Genomic DNA, 27,474 nt, shown 5'->3' with positions numbered 1-27,474 from the left:
AGAATCTAGGAAGAGGGCAGCAAGTGTTTCTGATCCTCTTGTGCTAATGAAATCACCTGAACCCTCAGGGGTGCTGGGCTGCGGCAGGGGTGTAGGCTGAACGAGCTTGCTCCCGAGGAGCTGGGGGGCTGCAGGGAACTGCAGCAAGGGCGGCGAAGCTGGCACCACTGCCTGGCCCGGGGGTGGGAGCGATCTCTTAAACAGGTCTGCAGAGAAACCGATCTGCCTGAGAGCACAGCGAAGCGCTTGCGCTGCTTTTTCCCAGGAGAGCGGCTAGTCCAACAGAGCCAGATCGCCTAGCGCTACCCAAAAGCGTTTCACCAGGGCATCGCCTGCGCTGCCTGCCGCGGGCCTCAGTTGGGAGCCGCGTGTCTCTCGCGCAGGGTGTCCTCTGCCAGATGGGGTGTTTTATGTGCACGGGAGCACGCGAGGCCTCTCCGGTTTCCCGAAGACCCTGGGGGTGGACTGTGGATTGCAGCAGCGAGAATCGCGGAGCACGTTGCTGTCAGCTTCTCCCGGCTCTCGGAGCGTTTGCTCCCGCGCCGTCTCCGCTGCAGCCCGAGGGAAGCACAGCCTAGCAAGGAGCTCTTCTCCTGCCTCTTCGACTAGCTCGTGGTGGTTTGGGCCAGGATAAAGCCTGAGCCCCAGCCTCTTCATTTTCACGCAGTGCGAAGGGAGGCTGGGAGGCCTCTGCGGCTGTGCTCCGTGCGGTCAGAGATTCGCCAGCACGCCGAGCTCTCCAAGCTGTGCTGCTCCAAAACACCAGCTGAGCTGCATTAACATCGCAGCTCAAAAAATCAGGGGAGGCGGAGGGGGTGCAGAGCCTTCTTTTATCACGTCCTTCCCCAGGGTGGCACCTGTGTTCATGGGAAAAATAAATACTTTGGGAGTTTACATTCAAAGCAGCCAAGATACACGTTTATCTTGGCTGAATTTCTATGGCTGATTTGCCACAGAGGAAAGGTGCGAGGTGTGGCGAGGAGGGACCCAGTCTGCAGCACCCTGTTTGCTTGGCAAACCTGCTGCGATTACCACAAATTTTTGAGGTGCATTTGCCAAAGCAGCTCTGACTTCTGAGCTCACTGGCAGAAAATGCGTTGGGGCAGTAGACGAACAAGCTCCTCTGGATAGGCAGAGCATATGTGCAGTTTCTCAATAAAAATAAAGAAAGTAATCACTGTTTATTCTTGCATGACTCAGTTTGATCGCTCCTGCTCAGCAAGGAGGGTTGGAAGTGCAGGCTGGCAGGAGGGAAAGTGCCACGCTGAAGGTTTAACATGAGAAAGCATTTAAACGTAGGTCTCGGATTGCTGCAGGGCTTGGGTGGCAAGGGGCTGGTTAGTGCCCGCCTGGGGCCCCAGGGTTTCTGTTGTGGCTATTGCCGTCCTAACCGGCCCCCTGCACCTTGCCTGCCCGTTGGTTTTGTCTCTTTCGGCTGCCGAGCCGGGGGGCAGTTTACCCCGAGGTTTTAGCTGAGCTCCTTTTTCTTGCCTTGTTCCACGCGTGAAGCATAATTCCTAAACTTTGCAAGAGGTGGAGCTCATTATACAGAGAGCTTATCCCTACCTCTATGTCCTTATCAGGAACTCAGCTAATTGACGTGAAATGCTTTATTTTCCCACCCTACGAAGGCATTCCTGCAAGTTGTTTCTGTTGCAACCTTCTTTATTGCTAATTCACTGTGACATTAAGAAGTGTGATACATCAGCTTTTCTCTAATACGCATTTCTACTTTTTTTGCATGTTAACGAGCATGTTTAACATTTTTAAAGAGATAATTGGATTCCAAGACTCCCTGTGGTAATGCACGGAAAGCCAACTAGCAATGCCTTTAGTATCTGAAAGACTCTTTCTGCATGTGAGTAATCTCACAAGTAAAATTAGGAATTAATCTCTTGGCTGAAACAAGACTTTTGTAGATACATTATTTTGTTTTGATACAGTTTAAATATTTAATGTTTTAAGAACTGTCATTATGGAGAAGTTAATTAAACCCTTCCTTTGCATTTCTACCGTGGAACCTGCAGAGGGGCATGGGTATTTGAGGCCGTCTCGTGGCTCTCACCCCTGGATTCATCTCCTGAAGACAGGCTTTTTCTGTGATTCATTTGCTCATGGCTTATCCTACACCTGCACGTACACAGTGTGCACACGCCAGTGCACAGACACCTAAGGCGCCCTCGGGTGCCAGTCCGCACGTGAGGTCCGCTCCGTGCTCCCGGCAGCACGCACCTCGCCTGTGCTTGTCTCCAGCGCCACGCGCGTGCTTTAGCTTTTGGAAAATCGGCTGCAGATCAGAGCTTTGACCACGCTGAATTTTGCCCCAAAGCTGGATTAAAGCAGCCTTTTGTGCTAGCGCTTGGAGACTGGGCAGCCGTTGCAGCAGGCCAGCTGAGACCCTTCCTGCTTTCCTTGTTGCTGTGCTGTGCAGCGTGGAGCCCTGAGCCGCTCGCGCGTGTCGCTGCAGAGCTTGCATGCCCGCGAAGAGCCTCTGCCCTCTCCTCGGGGCCGCCACGGAGGAGAGGAGCTTGGGCAGCACTGTGCAGTTGTTTAGCTCGGCCTCTTCTGGGTTGCTGCGCTGAGGGCTTGGTGGAGACCTGAGTTACCTTTTGTGGTCGTCGTGGCAGTGAGTCATAGGCTGCAGTGGCTCCAGCTGCTCCCCTTGTTGATGGGGGCTATTTCGGTGCCGTTCCCCGTTAGCTTCCTCGCAGACCAGCACATCAGCAGGAGACTTTCAATTTCTTTTCATAGACAGTTGCAGGTGGAAGTTGCAATTTTGGGGAATGGCTAAAGCCTCAGGTTTAGGGAAGCTCTGGTTGGGTCAGGAAGCCACCTTCTCCTGTCCTGAAAGCCACCTCTAGCTGTCAAGGAGCGATTGTGATAGCGTTGAGGGCCAGATGGAGACGAAGCGACATCAAAGGGTTTGTAGGTGGCCATGGAGAGCAAACGTCAGCGTTGTCTCAAGCAGAGAGTGGAAGGGGTCAGAGAGGACGTGTTGGGAAACCTGTTTGGTGGAGCTGAAACCCCACCAAAGGCAGGCGGGGAGGGCGGCGGAGCAGCTGGATGAGGCGGCGCGGGAAGGAAGGCGTTGCGTCGGCCGGCCGAGGAGAACCGGTGCTGGTGCTGGGGGCGAGCCGAAGCTTGCCCAGCAGGGAAGCGGTTCCGGCAGTGGTTCACCGGCACTCGGGGCCCTGTGAACTGCCCGGACGCGAAGCTGGTTGCACAAGACTTACAGGGTGGCAGCAGTGCAGGAAGCCAGCCAGGCAATGCACCTTGCTCTGCGCCGCGTTATCGGTGCCTTTTGTGGTCACTTCAGCAATGCAACACTTGTCTGCTCTCTTCGCTCTTTCCTTATTTCCAGAGAGATGAATAGACAGGGAAATATCTTGTTTTATTCTTTTATTTTATTGGGGTTCATCTATCATCATCCTAGTTTTCCCAAGAAGTAAAGCTTTGAGGCTCACGCTTATATCTAATTACTCTCAAATCTAGTATTTGCAAGAAAATTAGACACAGAGAGATGGTTCAAACCAGTGCTGAATCCCTATGAGTTTTATGAAAATAGAAAGCAAGGCGATTAATGCTGCTACTGGAGGAAGGGCCAGTCGGTTCTCCCTTTACCAGCCCTTGTTTACTGAAGCCAGTTCTGCCTGAGGCCTGGGGCTCTGCAAGCTCCCAGCCCGTCCCAGGAAGCTCTTTCCCCTTCTCTCTTTGTACACGCTTGTGCTGATGCTTTGAGCTGTGCTATGCCCGAAGCAGAGCTGGTCACTGCCCAAGGTGAATGAACCCACTCCTGAAACCAGCAGGATGCTGGACTGGAGCCTCCAAACCAGAGGGAAAGAGTCAGATGAAGTGGGGAATCCTGAGCTGAGCTGATTATTTTTAAATGCTTCACTTCTTGCAGCACTTGAGTGTTTTGAAGAGCTTCTTGGATGTGCTAAGGGGGTGCTGGCCACATTGCTTAAAGGTGGTAGATGCTCATTTTAATTGGACTTTGCAGTCCCCGTGCTGGGCCTGGTGGACCCTCTGGAACGGAGGTGACTCAGACCAAGGGAATGTTGACTCCCACCTGGCACCGTTTGCGAGTGGCTGACCAGCAACAGCTGACCTGCGCTGAAGGACCAGCTTCCTCGAGTGACTCATCTGGCTCTGAGGAATAAACAGCACCGGCCTGGGGGACGGAGGAGCTGGTGCTGGTGTTATTGTGGCGATGCTGCCGCCGCCTGTTTGTTGTTGGCTCAAACTCTCGGGCAGGGAGGATTCATACCAGACAGGCTCATGCTTGCTGATCCCACAGGCTGAGATATCCCTGATAGCTGTGTATCACCCGGGGATCACTCTGGCTGCTTCTGTGGGTGAAAACTGTGTGAGGTTTGGTCCAGGCTTCTCTCTCACAGTCCCAGACGTCTTTATTCCAACCTCTCTCTTTTGGTGAATTTCTTGTCATGGCCAATGCTTTGGAAAACAAGAATTAAGCAACGTTTTGGAAAGTTTGAGCTCCCATCCTGTGAAAACTGGACTGTGGTGTCTGTGTGCAAGCTCTCAGCATTATCAGCCATGCCTGAGAAATTAGGCTTTGCTTGTAAACAAGGTTCAGCCAAAATCAGGCTGGTTGGTGCCTTGTCTTTTCCTTCCCCTCTGCAGGAAAGGGGTAAATTACTCACTGATATGTCAGGAATGTCACAATCACACCTGATGCCTCTCTTCCAGCTGTACCAATTACACTCCACCCTAATGACGAGGCTGTCACAAGGCAGCAGTGATGACGGGGGTGAGGGAGAAGGAGGTTGCCAGGAGAGGACATGAGACTGTCCACAGGAACGAGAAGGCAAGGAGAAGGCAATTAGTGCATTTGGAGAGCCAGCATGGTACATCCACAGATAGCAGGGACCAGTGAAAGGCTTGAGCTGGAGCTGGTGCTCTTCTTGGCCTGTTGCTCTGCCATTGCCACCGTGGGCCTGGGATTGTCTCCTGGGGTCAGTACGCTGCCACCTAACCATGGGGCAATCTCTGCCCCAGGCTGCTTGGTTGGAGAAGTGTTTGCCAAAATTACAGTCAATGCACCCACCAAAAAATAGAGCAAAATAGCTTTTTCAGGTTTAGTTTTCATATAAAATATGAGCAGCCACCAATTCTTATGGCCCTGGGTGGACTGTGGAGTCCCTTGAAGAGCTAGAGGAATCTTCAGCTTGGTCTAGATGAACACCTCTGACATACTGAAACTTCAGGAGCAGGAAACTCTGACTTCTTTGCCTGCTGAGCTGACTCTGTCTCCACGGTTCGTTGCTATCCACGTTAACTCAGAAGCACCCAGGATAACACCAGCAAGCTCTGGGCATCAGTACGTGGATGGTTGAATGTCTGCCGTGCCTGGATGGAGTGCACTGCATTGGCATATCCACAAATGTAAAGGGGATTGGTGATTTCTGTGATTGAGATTGTGTGGGAGGGGAGAGCTCGACAATTTGTGTAGGACAGTGTCAAAAGAGCATCTTATAACAGAGAGCGGAGCTTATCGCTTCTGCAAATGCCTATTTGGGAGCACAGTAAAAATATTCCTCTGTTTATTGTCTTTACTTTTTCATCTTTAGTAGTCATTTTTATGTTACTATAGGCTATCTTCATGAAGGTTTGATTTACAGGTGTTTCAAAAGTCTAATACTGCAGATCTAATCTAACTCGCAACAGAGTCGTATTGCAACATAATGGATAATATGTGTAGTTCCAGGCACGATAATCTGTTATAGTGTCTTGGGAATGATAGCTGATGATTTATTTACCAGAAAAAAAAAAAAAAAAAAAGAAGAAGAAGAAAAAGAGAGGAAGGAAATAATTGACAAACTTTTCATGTTCATGAAGATTTATTCTCTCAATTCAATATGCTGCAATTATTGCTACAATATAAAAACTCACTTCATCTCTCTCTAAATGCACGCACACAGTGCTAACGTGCAGACATAATTTGATATGCGTACAGAGGTGGAAAGTTCCTTCTAAGAGAGAACATTAAAGATGCAGAGAACAACACGCAATCATTCAGTAAAAATGACTTTCATTGAGCGGTTCTTTGCAGATGCGTCAGCTGCTTCTCGTTTCTCCGGGCTGACCTGGGTTGCGGGGGGCTGTTTTGCAGCAGCAAACCCTTGCGGTGGCCACTGCTGCAGTGCCCCACGGCACGTGGGACCTGGTGCCTACAACGCCAGCACCGAGTGCGGTGGCAGCGGCTGGGCAGGAAGCCGCAGAGGTACCTCAGTTGCACTGCAGGCGAATGCAGGAATAATTGATGTTTCCTTCTCCCTCTGGCTTTTCTATAGCTTTTTAAAGCTTTATCCATCTACTGCATCTGGCTGCTGCTAATGTCTGGAGATATAACTCGGTTCTTTGCAATACTGTTAAGCGATGGGGGAACGAGCAAGGCTTCTTGCTGCTCCTCAGCAATAAGAAGCCTTTTAATTACACTGGGTCCAACCCAGGCTTCGACTGGAAGTTGTGCAACAACCAGGTGTCCATCTCTCAGCATTATTCCTCTCCTGGTGGCTTCTGTAACTTCTCTCTATTCGGTTCTTGCTCTTCCCTCACCCCCGATTCCTCTTGCTGTTTTATATATCCTTAAAAGACCTTTCCCAAACTATGTTAAAATGATGCCTTTCAGCTACTTTTCTTAATATTCTCATAATAATCTCAACCTAAAAGACCCATACAAAAGAGGATAGAAAGCCCAAAGACAAGACCCTAACTGAATTTAAGACTTATTATGAAAGTAGTTATTTGTGTGTGGGAAATAAAAGGTTTGAAGATGAAGAAATGGGCCTCTCTGAATGCAATTACTTGCACTGCCTGTATTTCTGCTATTATTATTGCACTTAATTTTATGCAATAGAAATAAGGGTCATAATTAAGAGCCAGTTGAATTTTTTTTTAATTTACAGGAACCCTTTTCTCTCTTCTTAATACAAATGAGAAATCAAGAGAGCTGCCAGAGATCCCATTTGTACAGGAAAATCTCTTTATTGCATGCTATTTCTTGCCTCGCAGCCACTTCTGACACCTCGCCAGGCACTGCTCCACGATGGTGGCGGCGCGGGTGGTGGGGCAGGTGGGCACCTGCTGGGGACAGCCAGTGTTCCCAGGCTCTGCCGCGTGCTGGGGTGTGCAGGACTCCGTGCAGGTTGTGCTTGGAGGTGCACAGGGATCTACGTGCGTGACAAAGCACCAGTCCAGGCTGGAGTCACAGGACATCATGCGCTGAGACCAGGGCTCCACCGGCGAGGCCGTGGGCTGCAGGGGGAAGGTGTCTGCGCAGGTCCCCACCACCTCGAGCGTGCAGGGCTCCACCGGCGAGGCCGTGGGCTGCAGGGGGAAGGTGTCTGTGCAGGTCCCCACCACCTCGAGCGTGCAGGGCTCCACCGGCGAGGCCGTGGGCTGCAGGGGGAAGGTGTCTGCGCAGGTCCCCACCACCTCGAGCGTGCAGGGCTCCACCGGCGAGGCCGTGGGCTGCAGGGGGAAGGTGTCTGCGCAGGTCCCCACCACCTCGAGCGTGCAGGGCTCCACCCCTGAGGTTGCATGTTGCGAGAGGAAGCTGGTCCCTTGCTGGCCTTGATGGGGGTCACAGGCGATTGCAGTTGGACATGAGCCAGTGGTGACACACAGAGGCACAGAGGGGTCCCAGGCATCCAGGGGCTCGGGGCAGCAGGCACCCACAGAGAGGGGGACAGCAGGAGGGCGAGCTTCCAGGCAGGCAGCTGCACCCTGGCGTGGGCAGGCATCCGCCTCGCCCGGCAGTTTGGGACAGGGCTGTGCGCTCCGCTCGGGGCGGGCGTCCGGGGCCTCCTGCCACGGGCAAGCACCCGCGTGCGCGGCCAGCCCCGCGCGGGCAGCGGGCGGCAGGCAGGGCGGCTGGCGCTGCTGGGGCATCTCTGCACTGCAGGCGAGGCTGAAAGAAAACGAGCAATTGGGGCTCTACTACTGCAGAGCGCCAGACCTTTCATTTCTTCAACTGGTGAATTTTTCAGCAAGACACTCGCTGTTCATGCCATGATTTGATCATGAAATAAGGAGAGGAGAGAAGCTTTTGCTGCTATTTTAAAATTTGCAACCACTTGCTATGAACAGTTTGGTTGTTCTGTTTTTCTGTATAAACTGCTATCTCCAACTTTCCTATCTAAAAAGCTGTTTTCAGCCAAACAATTTAACCCTAGCAGTGGGTTTTTTGGGCAGACAGTGGATTTAGTTAACATTTTCAGTAGAGTCATAAACTTGGAGCTATTCCCCTTTCTTTCCTAGACCTCTTCTTGCTGTGAAACTCCCTTGCAGAGAATATCCATCTCCCAGGGGCTGCAAGAGGTGCAGCTATCGCTAACCTGCCTCTAACGTTGCTAAAGGCAGCAACAAGCTCAGCAGGTAAAAGGAGCTCAGCACCCTCACCTGGGACCTCGGCTGTACGCGGTGCTGTTGTCGCTTCGCCGCTTGAGCGAAAACGGGTAACCACATGCACAGCAGCTTCGGCTGCTGCCTGCGGTGTAGGCGCTCCGAGAGCTAAGTCGTGTGTTAGTCCTCTAAATCCAGTGCTGAGACAACAACACGTTTCGCAGGACATCCATGGCAATTACAGCAAAGGAAGAGCATGATTGCTCTTTTAGACTCTTACCACCCATAAGATGCGAAGGCAAATAAATGATTTCCTATATGCAGCTGGTAATAGCAAGCTATTTCAGCACATAGTAGAAATTTAACCCCAGCGATAGGCTCAGATTTGTACAAGCCAGAAGATACTTACCCGGCTCAGCGGCAGTAAGTGAAGAGGACAAGCAGACACGGCAACTTTAACCGGGGCTCTGTGGTGTGCACGCTGGAGCCTGGCATCCGGAGACGAGGCGCTCAGACAAGCTACCCTTTGCTAACCTAGACCTGCTCCACCTCTGCCCCGTCATACATTATTTGACTAATTGTTTTTAATGGAACCCAGCTATTTCCATGGCTACAACCTTGAGTGAGCCGAGATAGTCCGCAAATTCGCGTGTCCTTTCAGGGGTGCCGATGTCAGAGAAGAATTTGAGAAATGAATGGATTCTCAGCTTGCCATCAAATATTCGGACAGTCACGGGTCAGATTTTTCCATGACGATACGGCACCCTTACATCCAACACATCATGTGGGCTGTTAGAGACAGGATGAGATGTGGGATTGGAAGATTCTTTTAGCCAAACCTGGCCTATTTCTGTCATTGCATCTGTCCTGTTCACATCTGGTCTTCCTGGTAGTAGGGTCCTGATGTGCTTTTGGAAACTATTACGAAATCATCACCAGTCTTGTGATGTTTTGCATTTTCTTCTAAAACTCTGACTCAAAGAACAACATGATGTTCCATTACCATGATGTTGCCTTTATCCTTATGCAAATGTGCCCCAGAAAAGCAGATTTGTCACAGGAGAAGCAAGCACCACCCTTTTCCCTTTGGCCCACCAGCATACCAAAGTCAACTGCATTGCACTAAGGGTTAATTCAAATCACTTGGTAATCCAAGTAGGTCACACATGCTGAATTTATTTATTTCAATTACATTAATCAAAACCTACTACATAACTTTCTACTATTATAATTTGCTATGGGACACCACAATGCTCTAGAGTACGTTTAAAGGGAGAAGAACACAAGAACACTTCTTCACCTCTGCGTGATCTGTGCCCTCACTTGTGCGTGCACGCGATGCAGCTCCAATGCTTGTGTCACTGAGTGACTTGGGGCGCGTTCAGAGCAAGCAGAGAAGGAAGTTTGAGCGCCTTTGATCTTGCACACAAATTGTCCTTGTTAGCTCTCCCTTCTGTCTTCTAACGAGGGAATTTCAGCTGAGAGCTTCTTTCATTGGCCGCAGCTGTGGCAGGCAGAAAGCAGTGACTCCGTGCCGCTGCGGTCGAGGATGTGTCGCTATCGTTTGTGAGCGGCGTAGCTCAGTCGCAAGCTGTCGCAGAAGCAGTGTGAGCACAGCAAGCAAGAAGCCAAGACACAGCACCTAGCACGGATAGTTCATCACCCCTGGGACATCAGTGGAAAGAGATGGACCACTGGGCTCCCCAGTTGCTTTAAGTTTTGGAAGGAACTAAATGAAATTAAATGTCTTAATGTAACGTACAAAAATAACTGTTGTCGAAGTAAAAATTTAATCCCCATGAAGTAATTTCCAAACTGCATCACCAGTTCTCTGTTCCTCTGCCCCCATATGAAATACAGGGATCAGGAATTTAAGCTTGAAGGCAGCAATCATGCTGTCGTATGTACCACCTCAGTGGCCAGGTTTCATTAAAAATTATAATGTGAGCAAGTCATTTAAGGATTGGAGGTGGAGCAGGCCTGGATTATTAAAAATTTTGTTTCCATACCCCTGAGGTGTCTCACTTCCGGAGACAAAGACACTAAAATCATATAAAAGGGTGTTTTATTATGGTGTTTCTCAAACCATTTTGGTTTCCTTTGCTTGCTCCTGTTGGTGATTTGGGTAAGTCTCTCTTGGCTTACAGGGAAGTAATGCAGTGATGGGCCTATTTATTTTTTGACTGTGCTCTGCAGAGGCAAGTTAGAAGACTTAGTGCTTCTGTGTAGCAAGATTTGTGTGTCAAATACCATGAGCAAAGCATAAAAACTCATTTTGTCTTCCTCTAATGCTCTATTTGCTGTATGGTTTGCAGTTGCTATGCTTTCTCCATTGAGATGCTCCTCAGGGTAGCTGAGAGTGGACTAACCTTCCTCCTTCCCCAGGGACTCTTTAACTCTGTTTTAAGCAGGAAATTATGGGGTTTGCAAGGGATCAAAAGGTGAGGCAAGGGCTTCAAAGGGAAAAAAGTGGGAGGAAAGATAAGGAGTGGAGACTTGCAAGCTGCTGGGCAAGCCATGCCTGGAAGGAAGTCTGGATGGGAAGAGCTGGGAGGACTTCTGCAGGAGAGGTTGGGAAGCAGTCAGACACTTTCCTTGCAAAAGTCTTGTAGCTTGAAGCCTCCTCTGAAGTCCTCCAGCTGAGGAGCTGAATGAGGACAGGGCAGCACCAGCAGCCTAGTAGTCTCCTTTTTGAATGGGAAGCAGGAAGTAACATCAAGAGGTTATTCCGAGATGGAGGGGAGTTGTGGATCCGTGGGCACTGTCATGCCTCTAAGCCCTGCAATATAATCTCACAGAGTCCAAGTAACAGTACTTTTCTACGTTTTGAGAAGTTGTTTGCAATGCATGTGCAGGCAGTACCTACAACCTTGTCTAAAATGCTTTTACATGGTGTTAGTACTCTGGAACAAATTTCAGGCTGTTTTCCAAATATGTTGCTCAATATTCAATTGGAAAAAGTGTAGTTTAACTCAATGGACAAAGTAACCTTGGGAAGGCTGAATGTCTCCATTTTCCACAATGTACGTTCCTTTCCTTGTTTCAGACTTTCTCCTCACCCAAAGATGTTTTACCAGGATGAGTACCAGTGCAAACAGCCTTGCCTTCCTCCTACTGTCTTCTTGCTCAGGAGTTTTCCCCAGCAAAAATGTGTGGATTCCTGTGGTGCTGTCTGTAATGTCCAGCGCTTAACTCAATGTGTGGATCCCTGTTGCTATGGTGGAGTTACTCAGGCCACTACCAAGTATGTGGACCTGTGTGGTAACATTGGCCTGACCCAGTCTGCCAGACGCGTGGACTCGTACAGCTGTGTGGGCTCTCGGTACACGACCACCTGCGTGGATCCATGTTGTGGTGGAGTGACCAAGTGCACCCCCACATGTGTGGATCCATGCTGTGGATCTGTGACCAAATGCACCACTAAATGTGTTGAACCGTGCTGCAGCAAGGTGAACAAGTGTGCCACCACCTGTGTGGACCCATGCTGTGAAGAAGTGACCAAATGTACCACTAAGTGTGTGGATCCATGCCGTAGCAAAGTGACAAAGTACACCACCAGATGTGTGGACCCATGCTGTGAGGAGGTGACCAAATGCATCACTAAGTGTGTAGATCCATGCTGTGAGGAAGCCACCAAATGTACCACCACATGTGTGGATCCATGCTGTGGAGCTGCGAGCAAATGTATCACCAAGTGCAGGGATCCGTGCTGCAGAGAAGTGAACAAATGTACCAGCAGGTGTGTTGATCCATGCTGTAGAGAAGTGACTGAGTGCGTCACCAAGTGTGTAGATCCATGCTGTGACAAAGCCACCAAGTGTGTAACCGAGTGTGTAGATGAATGCTGTGGCAAAGTGACCAAGTGTGCCACCACGTGCGTGGACCTGTGCTGTGAGCAAGTCACCAAGTGCACCACCACATGCGTGGATCCATGCTGTAGAGAAGTGACCAAGTGCACCACCAGCCGTGTGGATCCGTGCTGTGGAGAAGTGACCAAGCGCATAACCAAGTGTGTGGACCCATGCTGTAGCAAAGTGACCAAGTGTGCCACCACGTGCGTGGATCCGTGCTGTGAGCAAGTCACCAAGTGCACCACCACGTGCGTGGATCCATGCTGTGGAGCTGTGACCAAATGCACCACCAAGTGTGTGGATCCATGCTGTGACAAAGCCACCAAGAACGTGACCACATGTGTGAATCCTTGCTGTAGCAAAGCCACCAAGTGCGTAACCAAGTGTGTGGACCCATGCTGTAGCGAAGTGACCAAACGTGCCACCACATGTGCCGACCCGTGCTGCGGGGAGGTGACTGAATGCTCCACCAAGCGTGCCGACCCGTGCTGCGGGGGCGTTCAGACTGCTACCAAGTGCGTGGATTCCTGCAGCACAGCCAGCGTCTCGCAGGCCACCTCGCAGTGCGTGGATGCGTGCACCCCTGCCTGTGCCCGTGTCTACGCCATCAGCTGCGCAGATGTCTGCTGTCGTAAATGCGTGGCTCCTTGAAGCACTGTGTGCGTGCAGGGATCCAGTGGAAATGATTCGCAGACTGCCGTCCTAATTAACTTCTTCCTCTTGTCTTTGCTTCTTAGTGCCCTTCTTGTCCTAGGAAAAGGGAAATCTTCCTGTATTTTTCTTACATTTTTACACAATTTCTGCTATATTTATTTAAAGCACAATGCCTTTTCTCATAACACGTAAGTGACTTTGTGCCCCCGGGAATATTTTGTATGCCGGGAGAGTGATCCTGTAATTCTTCTGCTCTGCGCTGCTGCAGATTGGTGAATTTCTCCATTCAGTGTTTCTTTCCATCTTTGTATTTTCCTGTAGATATGAAGCAATAAAAGCTATTGATCTTGGCATCAACTGTCTGCACGAGTTTCCTTCACTTTCCCACTCCCGCAGGCTTGTGCTTTCTCCCTTTAATTTCTTCCTGATCTCTTTAGAGTGGCAGCAACTGCTGGAATGCGAGAGAAGATCTAAGACTATGTTAGCCAGGGGTGAAGGACACATTTGTGATATGGCGGGTGGAGTGAGAAAGTGGATGCTGTATGTCATGAGGAAGCACCACTCTCCCATGGTTTTGAAAAGACATGGAAAAATCCAACCATTTTCTGAACTGCTTCTCTGAAGCCAGAGCTGCTCAGGGCCACGGGCATTTGCATGCAGCCTTTTCACAGGCTCTGTCCTGCAGGCAGAGACAACATGATCCATTACAAGAAATGGGTAAATAAGCCACTAATGAGGGAAAGATGAGCAAATCTGGGAGAATGTTTGTGCCTTGTGACTTTGTTGCCCAGGCATGAGAGGTCCCTGTCTCAGTATTTCCTTGTCTCTGGTGGTGATGGGGCAAGTCTTGTCAGTAGGGAAGCTGGCATGGATTAATTCATGGCTGAATTCTGCAGAAATTTTATTAGAATCATAGAATCAGTAAGTTTGGAAGGGACCTCTGGAGGTCATCTAGTCCAGCCTCCCTGCTCAGCAGGGTCACCTAGAGCATGATAAACAGGATTGCATCCAGGCGGGCCTTGACTATCTCCAGAGAAGATTACTATTTGGAGGGTGTTCCAGACAATTTTTGGTAATCTTCCATGCAAACTTGCAGACAGGAGTCAAGTGCTTCCCCATTAGCACTGAATTTGTTTGCAAATTGCTCTCCAAAGACTGAGCAATATCCTCAGGGATGTGGAGTCACCATCCAAGGTCACTGTCCAAGGACAGCGCTCTGCAGATTTTCATAGCAGAGACCGCGCAGGATGAAAGAGGGAGGTCAGACTTGACAACAGCTGCTGAAAGAAGGAGAGACACGGATGGAGTCATTCCACATAACGACTGAAGCAGCAGATATGAGCGCAGTTCTGTCTATGAGGACCCACTGGCTTGTTCTTAGAAGGTGCCCCAGGACACTAGGCTTGTGACCGACCTGCAATTAGCACTGTCTCACTTTTTCTGGTAGAGGAGTTTGACCAATAATGGGACATCATAAATCCTACCTTATGAATGCTGCAGTGTGGATGGATTCAGGAGAGCCAAGCTGTCGGCTGGCCTTGCACATCACTTGGCCCAGGCAGCTCTTCCGTCCCCCTTCCCCATCTCCGGACGGTTCCTGGCAGAGCCTGGCTCCTGCACAGCCTGGCTCCTGATTGCATAGCACTTGCCACAACGCTGAGTCCCAGCTGAGTGCTATAGGTGTTATCTGAGCACAAATGCCACACAATAAAGCTACCAAACCAATTAGGGCTTCCTAACGGCCTCTTGGTGGAGGTCTGATCTGGCTCTGAGACTCCTTTAAAGCTCACTAAAGGCTCTGTAAGCAAAGGTTTTCTCTGCTGCTACTCCCAAATCAAACAGAGCAATCTTCTGGGAAATAAGAAACTGTAAGTAGAAAAAGTGGCATTCAGGTAACATTTCTCCTTAAATTAGTTCTCTGTAGTACCTCTCCGATGGCATGATTTTTGCATCATTTTTAATCCTTCATATGAACCTGGAAACTCAGATTTTTAAAAGGCTGATATCATTAGCAGGAACAGTTACTTCATTTCCAGGTGGGCATCGTGAGGTTGTGCCATGGGAAAGGGAACAGAGATCCTTTCCCCCTGACTCTTGAACATGTACACTCTATTTGTCGCATTGCTATAAGACTTTTGGAGAAAATTGCCATTCAGGATGAGTGAACGTCATAGGCCCCCTGTTCTCACTATAGCGCATAATGTGTGCTGAGGTCTCTATAAAGTGTTCTTCAAAGATCGTTATCTTCTTTGGCAATGTAAAAAATCCTAAGGAAAACCAGATTCCCATTCTAGAGTGTCAGGAAAACAAAGCAAGTACCTGCAATCGTCAGAAGGCAAAAAAAATTAAAATATATGTGCTTTTGCTGTACCGCAGCTAGCCCCTCTTTTTCAGATGCAATTGCATTCAGATGCTCCTATCATTCTTTGCAGGACACTCACCTTCCTGCATAAACAGGAAAAGAGGTGGATAGCGCCGCACTGCGTTCCTCTCAGCCCCAGACGTAATGATTTAATTGTTTGATCAAATTGTCCCTGGGCCACAGACGAGACAAGCCACTTGTATCCATGTGAGGCTAATTACAGTCTGTGCTCAAACTCCTGGCATCCGAGGTATGTGGGAATTTTTGAAGTCAGAAATGAATGGGCAGCCTGGGAGGCTGGAGACATGGCCTGCCCTGCAAGCTGGCCTCGGTGAATGCTATCTGATGGGAAAGTCAGATATCATGAAGTCCCAGGCTTTAAGATTCAGTGTAACAGAGGAGGTGAGTGGGCTGGGAAGACTCTGCCATTCTGAAATTATGGGGAGAATCCTTGATTTCTATGAAAAAGCTTTGCTCCGCAAAATGTGGGTGGTGTATTACATGGGGTGCTGCACAGTAAGTAGAAATGCAAGACTTCTCCCAATACAGGGTCTAGAACGAAAGCATTCATGCTGGCCAGTGCTGGATGCCACAGAGGAAGAAGGCTTTCTTACGAGCCTTTTGGGTAAATTGAAGGATATATCCACTGATGTCATACTTCTAAAGCAAAGTGTTCAGCAATTTATGAAATAAATAGCAGAAACTGAGTTGAGTGGCCCAAAACAACACCTGCTAAAACAGTTTCATGGCTCGGATCTTGACTTGCCTGTGTCTTTGATAACTTTAGGTGGTAAAGTAAGAAGTCTCTCATGGATCATTGGGAATCAAAAGTTTTTGCTGTGCTCTTTTTACTGTATTCTTCATAAATATTCTTTCAAACCTCAGAGTATTGCATTTGAGGGGCTCCTCTTGGGTGGTGCCAGCCAGACCTTGGGGCAGGGGAAGTTTCAATCTCTTCTCTCCTGTGCTCCAGGAACCACTTGGTTCTGGTCCGTTGTCTGCTCTTTTGATCAACGCACTGCCCATTGCGCCAGCCTCTAGTTCTACAAGAGAGCTTATTCTTTGCCATTTAATTAAATGAATCTTAAAAGCAGCAGATTTGAAAAACAGCTTCTTTCCAGCCCTTTGCCAAAAGAGGATAGGCATGAAAAGATGCTGCTGTGGAGCTCTGAGTCACTGAGCTTAATGGGACTAGTCAAATGACCAAATTGCTCGTAAATATAATAGAGATCCACAAACAAGGACCAATTAAGAATAATAATCCAGCTCTATCTGATGTTCCCATATATGTAGATCAATTTATATCTCTTAAAATATCTAATTTTCTTATAAGTCGTTACTTTCTTGCTAGTCAAATATAACAATAGGATACACAATAAAGACGTATAGAGAGGGAGGTGTGGGAGCAGTCCTCGACATTGGTTTTGAATATGAGTCAAGAGCCCCAGGAAAGCACGAACTATACAAAGACTTGGCCAAGAAAAACTCTAGAGCAAGATAAGGAGGAGAGGCAGCTGCTGCAAGGGGAACTGGAGGTGCTGACGGGCGACTGCTTTCTCAGCATCACACAGCAGGGCAGCTTGAGGAGGAGGACATGGGAAGAGATTAATCAGTCATTAATTAGACATCCAAATCTGAGCTAGTTCACTTGATAATCCACGGGTATCTATCTGATGTGGTCATGGGTGTGTGCTTCCTCATGCTAAAGTAGATGTCTGAAACAAGCAAGCCACACCATGCAAGAGCCTAGTTTGTCCTGCAGTTTATAAAAGCTGCCAGTGCAGATATATGAGTTTGAAGGAGATGTTGCACACCGCGCATCAAGCACACCATGCATGTTCACTTGTCGGTGCTGCTATGTGATGCCAGGGATGATGGAGCAGCTTGGGGTGGCACCAAGAGTTGGGCCTTGCTTATGCTTCATTGCTTTTTAGCGTTGTCTGCTGATGTCTGAATTTGGGGACAGGGAAAGGGCTCAGTCCTGCAACACTGTATCTGGTCTCAGCATGAAATGGAGCCATAGAAAAAGCCCCCTTTGTGTCCCCATGCAGCAAAGGAAGAGGAGTGGAAAGCATGAACTGTGAGGAGGATAAAAGTGGTACAATTCCTCAGCTCACATGGGTTTTGGACAAATGCTAGCTAGTAAGTGCTAGAAACAAATCTGTGCCCGTGCCTGTCATTCTCTGGCAGGGCTTCTTTCCTATGTAAACAGGACATAGTACTCATGCTGAATATTTTTTTTTGCCCATTTAGCATTTGTGTAAATGATTTAATTGGAGGACTTGGCAAGAATGCCAAAACACACCTAGACTGATCCAGATAATTGCATTCCACCCTCATGACTGGAACATCTCTGAGAAATAAAGATCTTCTGGGCTGTGGAGCTGAGTGAGATATTGTGACCAGGAAAGGGCTTATCTATGTTAATATGGAGTTCTGGGCCTAATGCTCACTTAAACTGAGGCCCTTTACACTGCTTTGGCAATGAAAGAAAAGTTTTTAAAATGCATGACCCTTTATTTTGCACTGAATGGCTTGAAGAGGTCTTCCAGGGAACTGGAGTTGTCTCCAACTTGGCTTTGCCAAACGCGAACTTTGTTAATAGACCAACAGCTTGGAGAGGACTGGGCTGGGTGGGTTTTGATGGTTAGAAAGGTACTGGAGAACCAGAAACAGTCTATTGAAGCACTGATGGCACCCTGTAGGATTAGTTTTCTCCTGCTATGAGAGTTAGGAGATGATATTTCTCATGGAAAATCATATCAGTTGTCCACCTGCCCTAATAATAGTCAGCAATTCTAACTGCATTGAAAAAAACCTAAAGCATCATTAAGACACTTATGGAAATAAGGAGATGAAAATATCTGAGCATTAGATCTTTCTAAAAAAGCAACTAATTCACTACTTGATTCTTTTTAATTATCATATTTTTCCAGCTGGGAATTGCATAGCTTGGGTATTAGGTAGAAGTAGAATTTACTCAGGATCACATGTTTTTTCCTGGAAGTAAGTTTCCATCAAAATTTAGGATGTAAACAAATATGTAAAGCATGTATAGGTGGAGCCTGTTCAGGATGCTAATGGTCAGGTGTCCATACCCCTGGGCTCCCTTGTTTCCGGAGATGACGCCACAAAAACCATATAAAAAGGTTGGCATTTTGATGCTCACACTAGTTCATTTGACTTCAACCTCACTCATCTACATTGGTGAACTGGTAAGTCTTCCTTGGATTTATCAGGGAATGATGCGATGGCTGCATTATTTGGTCAATCTGGTCAAAAGAGTGTATTACTGATTACAGAAGAGCTTTGCTTCAGGTGTTGTTCTTTGGCCCAGGATTCATCCTGGGATGGGGGAGAGGATGTTCAGCTCCTTTGTAGAGTTTGTTCTCCCTCCAGTAACTTGCAGTTGTCCTGTCACCTCTGCAGAAGCTGACTGTCTTTCACTCTCCTTCATATTCTATCTTCATTACTTTTTTTAAACCTCATTAAGTCAGGAAATTAAATAAATTACTGGATGTTGCAGAGTAAGGCTTGGGACTTCAGAAGAGATGGGTGGGAAGAAGCATCATCCGGAAGAAGGAAGCTGCAGGAGACGTGAGGGCAAAACTGTAGGAGACATGGAAGAAGTCAAGATGAGGAAATGAATCAGAAACAGGCGCTGCAACCTCTGGGCCGAGGTTTCCCTCATGAAAGGATAAGCCTATGCATGTTAATGCACCTCCAATGATATGATATACAGCTAGAGGATTTGGGAGAGTGTTTGAATTTGCAGTCTTTGGGCTCTAACTTCTGGGATTAGCAGGTCAATGCCTACATGAAGGGCAACATTCTCCATGATGTTCATGGGGAACCTAGAAAGTGATGAATGAAAGATGGGTCATGCAACTCCTACTGAATAATTATGAAAATCAGGAAAGAAACTGTTTTCCTGTTAGGGCTTCTACCAAGTTTTATTGGATGCAGTTTTGTGCAATTGAGGGTTTATGGCTCTAGTCTTCCTAATAATGATACTTGCTAGTTTCCGAGAAAGGAAGGAGTAATCTGGCAGCACTAGTTTGCATACGTCTAAAACCAGAAATGATCCATGCATGCAAATTTTTCTAACAGGCCTTTTCTCAGTCCATTAGCTAATGGCTACATATGTTTTAAAAGCTAAACTGTGAACTGTGGCTCAGGGATAAACGAGGAATGTCTTCATTTCGTATTTCTTTTCTTACCAGCTTTGCCTGTGCCCCAGTGAGATGTCCTTCTGCGAGCAGTGCAAGCAGCCCTGCCTGCCCCCTCCCACCTGTGTGAAGAAGAGCTCGCCGTGCGTGGAGCCCTGCAGCACAGTGTGCGTGGATCGCTGCAGCACAGTGTGTGTGAAGCCCTGTACCACGCAGTGCGTGGAGGTCTGCCCTCCCAAGTGCGTGGACGTCTGCAGCAAGCCCTGTGCCACCCAGTGCACCACGTGCTGCAGCACCCAGTGCACGGACCCCTGCACCACCCAGTGCGCTACGCGCTGCTACACCACCCAGTGCGTGGAGCCCTGCAGCACGGTGTGCGTGGAGCCCTGCGCCACGCAACGCGTGGAGGTCTGCCCTCCCAAGTGCGTGGACGTCTGCAGCAAGCCCTGTGCCACCCAGTGCACCACGCGCTCCTATACCACCCAGTGCGTGGAGCCCTGCAGCACACAGCGCGTGGAGCCCTGCAGCACACAGTGCGTGGAGGTCTGCCCTCCCAAGTGCGTGGACGTCTGCAGCAAGCCCTGTGCCACCCAGTGCACCACGCGCTCCTATACCACCCAGTGCGTGGAGCCCTGCAGCACGGTGTGCGTGGAGCCCTGCGCCACGCAACGTGTGGAGGTCTGCCCTCCCAAGTGCGTGGACGTCTGCAGCAAGCCCTGTGCCACCCAGTGCGTGGAGCCCTGCAGCACACAGCGCGTGGAGCCCTGCAGCACACAGTGCGTGGAGGTCTGCCCCCCTAAGTGCGTGGACGTCTGCAGCAAGCCCTGTGCCACCCAGTGCACCACACGCTCCTATACCACCCAGTGCGTGGAGCCCTGCAGCACGCAGTGCGTGGAGCCCTGTGTTACCCAATGCCGCACCAAGTGTGTGGAGCCCTGCCCAGCCCAGTGCGTGGAGGTGTGTGCCCCCAGGTGCGTGGATAAGTGCGAGACGGTGTGCCTGGAGCCATGCACCACGGCCTGCTCTCATCCGTGCTGATCACCCGGGCGCGTGGGCCATGCAGGCGGCTGCGGTGCTTCGGTGCATTGCAGCGTCCATGGGCTCATGAGCAACTGTGCAATGAAAAACAGGTTTCAGACCCACCAGCAATGTACCGAGAGCTCTCCCAACCTGCTTACGCCTTGCTCTTTTTGCCTTAGAATATGTCTCTTTGAATGTTTCCAGCTTTTGCTTCCTGTGCGGCTACTTCTACTACTTTCTTGGCACCTCTTTTCCTAAATGCAGTTGGCCAACATTACACTACTGGCTATCTTGGGAAGATCTTCTGTAAGGGTTGTGCTGTCAGCAGCTTGGTATTGGAAGATTTCTGCCTTTTTATTCTTTAATTCTCATTTTTTCTTTTAATGTGTATGTGCAGCAATAAAAATTGACCATCGATGGCATTATCTGTCCTCTTGTCTTTTGTTCACCTCCTCATTCCCATGTCTTCAGATCCAAGATCATCTTTCTTTATTTTTCCTTTTAAAAAGCTGGTATGTTTGTGAAGGATTCATGCCTATAAACACAGAGAGCAAAAGCATTCTAGCATAGAGCGATGTTTTCTAACTCTGTAAACAAAACATGGCCAATGCTTTTTGGGAAACACTAAAAAACTAGTTTTGTCCTACTGGAAAATAATGATAGAAAAATAATTAATTATTAGGTTAGTAATTAAAAGGTAAATTTAAGTGGAAGAAAACCCCAAATCTAAATGAGAAAATACTGAAGCATTCTTACCGGGTTTTTAATGATTTCTTAAAAAAGAATCACATGGAGACCAAATGGTATTTTTGATGTTCTCTTCCCATAATCCTCACCGACTAGAAACAGAAAGTAAGGGATCTGGCTTCAGGAGGTGAATGCTTTTGTGCTCCAGGAGCAGGTCCAAGCCCAGCAAGACTGCAGTCTAGTCCCCAGCTTTGCTATTGGCACTTTGTGTGGCTTTGGGCAAGTCTCGCTCTTGCTGTCTATCTGTTCCCCATCTGCAAGGAGGAGAAGCCCCCTCTGTGACTGACAGAGTAGTTGGCATTTCAGGTTCATTAATATCTGACTGGTGCAACAATACTTTAACCCACTTGCAAACACCTCGTCTTTACTTGGAGTCATAGCTCCGGACTGAAGGAAGCCCATTGTCTGGAGGCCCATTGTTCCCGGGCAGCGCTGCTCTGCGGAGATAATGCTCCCATTGTCTTCGAGCTCCTGGCGCGACTTGCTCCCGCCCGTCTCTGCGAGGGCTGCACAAGTTCCATGTCTGGGATGCAAAGAATTGCGATCTACCTACTGTGTCATTATGGCAAGGGTGGAGGGTGATTTATCTCAAAGAGAAAAGAGTTATATTTAGGTGTGTGTAAACACTGTTACCAAACCAGCTGGCAGTGAAACCTTGCATACAAGTGTAGAGTTTTACAGTAGTTTCCTTTTCGTGTTATTTCTGTCAACACTGAAAAGTGATGGCATTGAGCATGAATAACGATAGGCAAAGGTGTTTGGTGTATCTGAGCCAGACAAAGAAATTTTGCACCTGAACATGCATTTCAGTTCAGCTAGACAAATCAGGGGTAGTTGGACAACTATTTAACAGCAAGGAAATGGAGGGGAAGTCTGGGAACATCCATCCCTAACTCCTACCAGTGAACCCAAACCTTTGGGGATTCATCAGTGAATCCTGCCATCCATAACATCACTAATAACTGCTTGCTACTGCCCTATGTTCAGCATCAGTGCCCACCTTCAGGTGTGGAAAAAGTCTTAGCCAGGAGGTCATGTGCAGCTACTAATGAGACCCATCCTGTAGATGAGTCATCCATGACTGACTTCAAGGCCTCTTCATACAGCTCTTGCAGGCATGATGGTCATGGCTCTCCTCTCCCTCTCTGCCATGAGCATGGCACCAAACACACTAATGATAGACATGAATGAGAAGCTCTGAAAGCCACAGAGGAAGTGGCAGAGGCAGCTGGCTGGGTTGCATTCATCACATGTCCCATGCCTACAGGAGAGCTTGTTGCAAAAGCCCTGACGCATTGCTATCTTACACACCTGTGGTTAATTTTGGGTATTGCTAAGGTCTGCCTATCTACAACAAATTAGTTAAGCCTGGTCCTTATTAACCTCAGGGTCGTTAAGATCCCTGGTAAGTCAGACAAAGGTGGGTGTGTGAAGATGTGGAATGGGGTTGGGTTTATTTTTTTTTTTCCTTCTTCTTCCCTTTCTTCTTCTTCTATAAGCCCCTTCTGCCCTCCTACACCCACTGGAAGTCGCATCCATGGTTTCTTTGTGGATCGTGTGGTTGAAATGGAGAACAGGCTGCAGTTCACAGGGCCAAATATAGCCCCATGGGGCATGGCATTAAGGAAGATTCTGGGAAGGCTTGGGCTACCTCTTCTATTAGAGCTAGAAGCAATGCTTTGATTGACCAATTTTCCCTGTCCCTTACTTGGAAAAACTTCAAGGGGATTGGAATTTTTCTGGAGCATGGATTCACCCCCTAGAAAAGAAATCCTACCACAACTTCAGCAAGCCAAACTCAATGTTTGTAAATAGAAAATTTCAGTTCCTTCAGTAGGAAATGAAAAGAAAGTGCCCTCTTATTTTCATCAGCATTTTCCTTGCAATTTTCTATTTTATTGGTAATATAAAATGTTTTGGTCCCTTTGTGGGAAGGAAGATGGAGAAGGATTAAAGCCTATCAGGAAACACCTCAAGTTTATGCAAACAGACTCTACTGACTCTTGAGCAGATCAGGACTGGCTCTGAAGTCTGAGTTCAGTTGTGGGATCTTTGCCTGGATTGGGACAGTATGAATTATTAATGAATTAGTTATTACCAGACTGGGTGTGCCTCTCATTAAAATCAACAAGTCCCCCGCACCTGAAAGCAGAGGCATCTCTGACAGACCTTGACTTAAATCCAGGACTAAGGAGGTGTTAGTGGAGCAAGTTCTGGTTGTGAAAGATTCTGGTCATCAAGTTAATCTGTTGTCATCAGCTGCTGGGGCAGACTTCAGAAAGGGTATAAAAGCCTTCCCTTTGGAGGCTCTTTAACCCAGGTGGCTGCTGCTTCCCTTCTGCCAACAGCAAGAGAAGCCAGGTGAGTCTCTCCATGCAGATTCAGCTTTAGAGGGAGGTGGGAGGGGGGCTCTCTTCTTGGGAGATGGGACAATTTTTCTTTATTTCATTTCTCTAGTAGCGATTCCAGCCCTTTTTCCTTGCTGTGGGGTTCCTGGCACCCTCCACAAAGCTGATGCAGGTTTATTTTTGTTTTCACTTGCGCTATTTTGAGACTTTCTGAGGCTCCAGGCACAGGGGCTTGCTGGCTCCTTGGACCAGGAAACCCTTGCCAGCCCTCACAATTTTTCAGCTACTGGTAAGAATTTGTGTGGATAACCATCAAGTGTTGAACATCAAATAGCAAAGGAAGATCTCTGCTGATGGTTCATTTTGCACCTATAGAGCACCAAAAGGCATTTCACTACGTCTCCTGGGTGCCCAGGCTCTGAGTATCACTTTGTGCAAAATTGTAGCATCATTCATAACAGGGCAGGTTGCATGTGCTCATGGTAGGAGACATGGTCCTGCTCTGAGGTCTGCAATGAAGGCGTTGTTATCAAACTGGGTTGTTGTTTCTTTCAGAAACATTTGCAATACTGAAATGTCACTGGCTTCCTGCACTGGTTTTAAGTATTTTCTGTTGACTGCAAATGCACTAAGATTATTCTGTTTTCTTTTACTAGTATTTTTATTGCTGCTTAGTTTGTCAAAGTTTAAATGTTCAGAAACCAGAAGAATAGAGGAAAAGAAGGAAAACTCCTATCATTTTTTGTCCCCCCCCCCCCATGTAAACATTTGCCTTTTTGGATCACAAGCTTCTTAGGACAGTGTGCACCTCATATTCCTTTATGGTGATGTACAGTTATGCCTGGAGGCCTCAGCACAGGGCTGAGCTCCTCAGGTTAGCTGGGATGTGGGGAACGGTGATGGGAGCCCAGGAATGCCTCACGGGGCAGCTGCAGCAAGCTGGAATCACCAGCAGCGATTTGGTCTGAGCAGCAGCATCCCAAGGGATTGCCATTTTTTTTCATGCCTGCCCTGGCAGAATTAGCTTTTACAGCCTCTTGGTTGTGAGTGTGAAGTCAAGGCTAGAAGACAGGCTGAAACTATAAAATCTGGAAAGGAGAATTGTGTAAGGCTAAAAAAAATAACTGAAATGGCACCTTGGTTTCCTTCCAGATTTAGCAAAGATGTCTTCCCACCAGCAGAAACAACAACAGCACATACCTCCGCAGTGCCAGGAGAAGTGTCCTCCGAAGAGCGTGGAGCAATGCCAGCCCCCGAAAGGACAAGCCAAATGTCCTGTGAAAAGTATCCCGCAGCAGCAGCAGCAGGATCAATGCCCAAAGCAGAAGTAGCACTAACATCAACGGCTGTGAAAGTGCCCGGGAAGATGCAATCGCTTCCTTGCAAGCTCTCCTCTGCGGTAGCTCTGCCAAACTAGCTGGGAATTTGCAGGGTGCTGGCTTTATTTGCAAGCAAAAATTACTTTACAAAGAGATGTAATAAATTAGCTAAGATTTATTCATCCTCAAATACAGACAAGCCATGAGGCCGTTTCCTTCTGATCTTTGCCTCAGGGTGTGCAACAATAAAATTATAATTAACTGCATTACTTGCTTCTTGATATTTTTTCACTTTATTAGTGTCATTCATTCTCTTCTACTTTTTTTTTAATAGCCCAGGAATTACCTATAAATTTATATATGTCTGTCTATAAGGCACGTATACACAGGTACCCATGCACGTTCCCTTTCCAGATTTTTCCCATCAAATTCTTTATCCATATCTTTTTTAATATTTGAAATAAAGCTTTCAGTTTCGAAAATGATCCACAAACCTGCACCAGCTATTAATAATGATGACCAAGCAGACAAGAAATGCAGAAGTCTAGAGCAAACAGGCCACAAAATGGTCCTGGCTTGTAGAAAGACCATCTAAATTCAGGGTGCTTTGGGGCAATACTGTTGCCCAGGTGTCAAAACTCACACACCGGCTCGGGACTGACATGCTTCCTGCATTGGGGCTTAGCTCAGCACGTGAGGTTGAGGTTTGACCTCCGGCTACGCATCGTGTGGTCTCTTGGAATTACTTGATTTTTGCGTTAGCATGATGTCATTTGGACAACTGGCAATTTTGGGTGGTGTTGTCATTCAGGAAATTACTTTCTCAGGCCTTGAATATTTACTTGAGGATTATAATATCTTGAAAGTGGTTTTCAAGCTGAACTGGAACAAACTGAAGGGACAATGTTTTCTGCAAGGTGTAATATTCTGCAATATATCCTTATACAAGTAATTTTGATTTTGAGTCCTAGCTGTACTGTAACTACTGACAGGAAAACGGTTTTTGAAAGTTTTTTAAACCTGAACAAAATGAGAAGTGTTCACTTGCTCAAAACAAGTAGTTTTGGTTTTAAAACAATGAGAAACAGGATTTAGAATGATTCTGTGTTGCAGCAGGAAATACTGGTTCAGCCAATTGATTTTCACTCTGCTACGCAGCAGAGGAGGAAAATTATCACAAATGCAGATGTTGTTGAGTGATATGATACTGGTGTCTTGCAGACAGCGCATGCTCGTTCTGCAAAGCAGAAGCTGTGGGCTAAGCATGGTGTTGTGATCAGACAACGAGGTCGGAGCTATCTAACATCCATCTGGCAGGTTTGGGGCCGTGCTCAGGAGATTGCGTTGCTCCTGGCTTGTTCGCAGCGTGGGAAAAGCTTATTTGCTTGGGCTTGCAACCTGCCTCATAGACATGCCCGTGCCCTATGCATGCTGAAGGTCACAGCGAGTGGCTGTGTATATTTTGGTATGTTTTTGACCACCAGAACAGCTTGATGTGAGCTGCTCCATGTTTCTGACTCCAGCTTTGTCTGGCTTTGAGTCTGGGAAGGGACTGAAAGTTGCAAGCTTAGACTCCTTTTCATTTTCTTTACGAGCAGAAGCTATTAAAAGTCTCCAGAACTCAGTATTTAAAGTCATTTTTATTGTTGATTTTCACAGTGAAATAAATCTTGGATCCAATGTCAGCCTAAAATAATTAGAGATAAGTACCAAGCACATGTGCAACAACACTGCGCATCCAGGACATAACTCAGCACTGTGCATACCTCCTCCTGCAGTCTGTGTGATCGATGGAAGCCACGCCCGAGGTTAATTTATTTCAAAATATGTCTGGGTTGGATTTAATTACCTATATCTTTTCCATAAATACCCTTGGCTCACGCTGTTCTTTACAGATGCTAGAGAACCTGAGGTGAGCTCTCTGAGGAAAGTGCTGAGTGCTGATTACTACCAATTCAGCTAAGCAGATAATTAAGAGGTGATGGATCTTTAGTAAAAATCTTTCTATTTCCTCTAACCCAAAGGATTTTGTATTGCCTAAAATACTTAGCACTATGGATTTATGATTCTATGAAGTCTTGTTGACAGGAATCAGAACTAATACTAGTAGGTTCTGCACAAACCCCAAATTCTGCTATTAATAGGCAAAACCCCTTAAATGCAAGGCAGGCGAAGACATGAGCATATGAGGAGGTGCAGAGGGAAGCGTGAAAAGCAGGAAGCAGCACACGGGGCTGCGTGATGAGCTCAGGGTCTCTGCGTTCAGGTTAGGTTTGAGTATCAGCTTCCGTGAGCCTTGGCTGCAGCCTGCCGTCACGCACTCGGTCTCTCTCCCGTCTTGCAAAAACCAGCGGGACAACTGGGAGAGGATGGAGATTCAGGCCACTAGAAAGTCAAATGCACACACAGCCCGTGAAGCTGTGTTATCTACTGACAGTCCTGATGCATCAGTTAGCATAGGGTTGTTAGTACAGGACAACGTTAGCGTTAGTATGGGAGGGGGGAGATGGAAGCTGTGCTGAATTCTGCAGTGAATAAAAGGACAGTGCAAAACGACTGCTAATTGCAAGGCAGGGGCGAGGCGGGCTGGGCTGCTGTTCTGCTTCTTTCTTCAAGGCTTTGCTTGACCTCTGCAAG

At 47.8% G+C, this 27,474-nt stretch overlaps 2 protein-coding genes across 2 annotated transcripts; both read left to right on the top strand.

Annotated features, from left to right (window-relative positions):
* Positions 1-11,432: 11,432 nt before the first annotated feature.
* Positions 11,433-12,869, top strand: LOC134152336 (keratin-associated protein 9-1-like). Its single transcript, XM_062597602.1, has one exon. The coding sequence runs from the start codon at positions 11,433-11,435 to the stop codon at positions 12,867-12,869; it is 1,437 nt and encodes a 478-aa protein (XP_062453586.1).
* A 6,609-nt stretch (positions 12,870-19,478) lies between these two features.
* On the top strand, positions 19,479-20,441 carry LOC134152376 (keratin-associated protein 10-7-like). Its single transcript, XM_062597677.1, has 3 exons — positions 19,479-19,783; positions 19,883-19,946; positions 19,983-20,441. Exons 1-3 carry the CDS (start codon positions 19,479-19,481, stop codon positions 20,439-20,441), a joined length of 828 nt encoding a protein of 275 aa, XP_062453661.1.
* The last annotated feature ends 7,033 nt before the right edge of the window (positions 20,442-27,474 follow it).

This window comes from Rhea pennata, chromosome 31, assembly GCF_028389875.1.
Source record: "Rhea pennata isolate bPtePen1 chromosome 31, bPtePen1.pri, whole genome shotgun sequence".
Classification (NCBI taxonomy): domain Eukaryota; kingdom Metazoa; phylum Chordata; class Aves; order Rheiformes; family Rheidae; genus Rhea; species Rhea pennata.
Note: the sequence above shows the minus strand (reverse complement) of the source record. Positions and strands in the feature narration are given on the sequence as shown.